Source organism: Vigna angularis, chromosome 11, assembly GCF_016808095.1.
Source record: "Vigna angularis cultivar LongXiaoDou No.4 chromosome 11, ASM1680809v1, whole genome shotgun sequence".
NCBI classification, from domain to species: Eukaryota; Viridiplantae; Streptophyta; class Magnoliopsida; order Fabales; family Fabaceae; genus Vigna; species Vigna angularis.
In genome coordinates, this window is record NC_068980.1 from 20675036 (window position 1) to 20678026 (window position 2991).

The 2991-nt window shown below is 28.1% G+C and overlaps 1 protein-coding gene across 1 annotated transcript; it reads right to left on the bottom strand.

Annotated features, from left to right (window-relative positions):
- Positions 1-359: 359 nt before the first annotated feature.
- Positions 360-2274, bottom strand: LOC108333626 (late embryogenesis abundant protein 3). The gene is made up of 2 exons (XM_017569096.2): positions 1878-2274; positions 360-710 (listed from the first exon to the last, which is right to left on the bottom strand). The coding sequence occupies exons 1-2, from the start codon at positions 2259-2261 to the stop codon at positions 537-539; spliced, it is 558 nt and encodes a 185-aa protein (XP_017424585.2). The 5' UTR covers positions 2262-2274; the 3' UTR covers positions 360-536.
- Between the last annotated feature and the right edge of the window lie 717 nt (positions 2275-2991).

Genomic DNA, 2991 nt, shown 5'->3' on the forward strand with positions numbered 1-2991 from the left:
TTTACTTATTTGAAATTTTATCAGATTTGACTTTGTAATTATGAGAATATATTAAATGTTTAATATAAACTTTTGGAATATAGTGATGTATGAAATGTTGGAGATGTATGAAATTCCAAAGTTTAGTTAATGATGTTTAAGGTATGCATTGAAATAGAGGAAATAGAGGATGAATTAGGTGGAAAGATTAACCCGAGCTTCTTATATAAAGAAGAATTAGAGTTTTCATGACAGTAAAAAGATTAACTTTACTAGGTAAAAATTGTGCATTAAAATTATTTGAATAATTGAGTATAGGGAATTGTGACTATAATTGTTTTGGATCATTTAATATGATGTGGCAACATATTTAACCATAATTATAATTTAATCATATTGATAGTAAATTTGCGATTATCAATTTCAATAAAACAAACGTTTAACTGTTAAAACAAAAGCATAAATCAAAATCAGTATTCATATTCAGTAGTTACAAATTAAGCTGCTTCTACCCAAAAACACGTTTTCAAAAAGATGCAAACACTATACTCCAAGCCTCAATTTTGTTGATTAAGGTTAGCTGCAGTGGCCATGGATGCCGATACCCCGCCAGGTTTAGCAACCCCTTCCTCAGCCTCCCCCCGCCGTGTAAACTGCACCTCCGCCGCATACACAGCGTCAGCATCTTCTTTCGTCACTGCCTTGTCCACTGAGAGCTTCTCTGAGGCATCCTTTTAAGATGCCATCGTCATCCCATTCAAAATTATTAAAATGATTAAGCACATGAAATAAACATTTTCCTTAAAAGAAAAAGCAAACTCGTTCAATCTCATAAAAAATATAAACAATAACTTTTTAGAAGAATAAAATAAAATATATTTACAAAAACAAACTATCTACCATCTAAAAAACCATTTAGAAAGAATAAAAACAATTATGAAGTACTACAAATTTATCTATTTACACAAACAAAACTTATCTATCAAAGTGACGAGTCACGATTGTAAAAAGTATTAAAAAAATTGAACATCTTAATTTTCTAAATTAGTTCTTAAACTTTACTATTTTCAAACACTTTAATTTAAGTTCACATAAAAAAACACTTCTGTAAATACTTTTAACAAGATTGAACATTAATTCGTTATGTAATAATTAATAATTTTTTTCTATAATAATTTACATATTTCATATATTAAATGTACTCAAAATAATTTTATAACTAAAGAAAATAATAAAACTATATAATATTTTTTAGGACGTGACTTATAAAAAAGCCATAACTTTAAAACCAATACTTGAATACAATTTTAGTCTTCATAATAGTTATTTATTAATATTTTTATGTATCAGCTTTTAAATATTAAAGTAAGATAGAATTTAAAATTAAAACTAAATAGAATTCTCAAATTTTATTTTAATTCAACTGTTTGTCTAATTTATTTTCATACCCATACAGTTTGATCAATTAAAAATTTTATATATTTTAATTGGATTATGAACTAAAATTTATGACTTCTAGAATAGTAGATAAAAAGGCTAAACTAAAATTAAATTATATTTAAATTTAAAATAAAAAAAATAATATTTTTAAATGTTTAACTTCTATTTCACATAATAAATCACCTAAATATTGATTCAAGATGTTTATTGTATAGGAGATAATTTTTTAAATGAATTTAAATAAATAAAATATCTTCTTACAAGTATATAAAATTTTAAAAACATTAAACTCGATTCAACGTATATCTATCCAACGTATATCTATTCAACGTAAAATATAAGTGATAATCTCTTCTAATGTAATTTTGCTAAGCAAATTTTTTTTGTGTCATTATTATTTAATTTTTATTTAGAAGAAAACTAAGAAGCGAAAGAAATGGCTTCGGCAATGTTCTTACCGTTAATATATCGGAAAGTTTCGTCTTGTCTTGGTTTCGCTTGACGTGACTGTTGAAAGTGGCCGCCGCTTGCGCCGTTTCACCCACGCCGCCGGACCTCACGCTCTTCTCTCCGGAAGCCCTAATCTCTGCCGCCCTGATCGCAGCTGCGTCGTTTTGGTCCACCGCTTTATTCCCCGCCGCTATGGCCGCCGCTTCCAAAGCTTCTCCGATGGTTATAGGGTCGCCATCTATGGCGGCAGAACCGATGCCGGTGGGAACCACCGGCTCGAGACGGTCGACGGTCTTCTCCGAGAAGTCGCCGTAATTGGAGATCTCAAGATCTGCCTGTGGTTTCTTGAGCTGTTGATGACTCATTCTGGGGATGAGATTAGAATGTTTCATGTTATTGCAATTTGTTCTAAATATAAGCATGCAAGTGTTGGAATGTTATGGATCGTGCATGCACAACACGTGTTGGTTATGCACTATTCTTACTTGTGTTGTGGTGTAGGATAATATAACACGTGGATTTTAGTGGTGCGTGTACAAAAAATGGTGATTTTTTTTTATCTGGATGAATTGAACGTTAACTCAGTGAATTTACCTTTTAGGAGTTTGGAAAAAAGGGTGGATAGGCAACTCTTCGGATGTTTTATTAAGCTAGCAACAAAATTATAATTTAAAGAATTTATTTACATTAAAAGATTCTTTTTAAAAATAGATATGGTAAATAATATTTTAATTAAGAAAATATTAAACAAATATTATAAAATATAATATAATATTTTAAAATATAATATATAATATAATATTAATATATAAATGTAATATATATATATATATATATATATATATGGGATATAAGGTACGATTATTAAAATCTTAGTTGTGCTTAAATTACGTAAAAGATAAAATTGGTTTATTAGATTAAACATTATTTATAAGTAAAGTAAATGGTATCCGAATAATTTAATATTTAAATTCATAATTTTTAAGTGATTTAGAGAGTGAAATGTGAGTTATTTGAAAGACAGACATTAGTCAATTAAAGATTAAAAAGACTTAGATAAAATTTTGGAGTATTTAGGTGAAGGAAACTAATAATTTTACCTATTTTAGTGGTTTAACATAT

What these genes read in the sequence shown, in the direction of transcription:
- LOC108333626 (XM_017569096.2), bottom strand. Translation starts at nt 2,261, where the DNA reads ATGAAACATTCTAATCTCATCCCCAGAATGAGTCATCAACAGCTCAAG. An exon ending in AACTTTCCGATATATTAACG is followed by an intron (nt 711 to 1,877) that starts GTAAGAACATTG and finishes GCATCTTAAAAG; the next exon opens with GATGCCTCAGAGAAGCTCTC.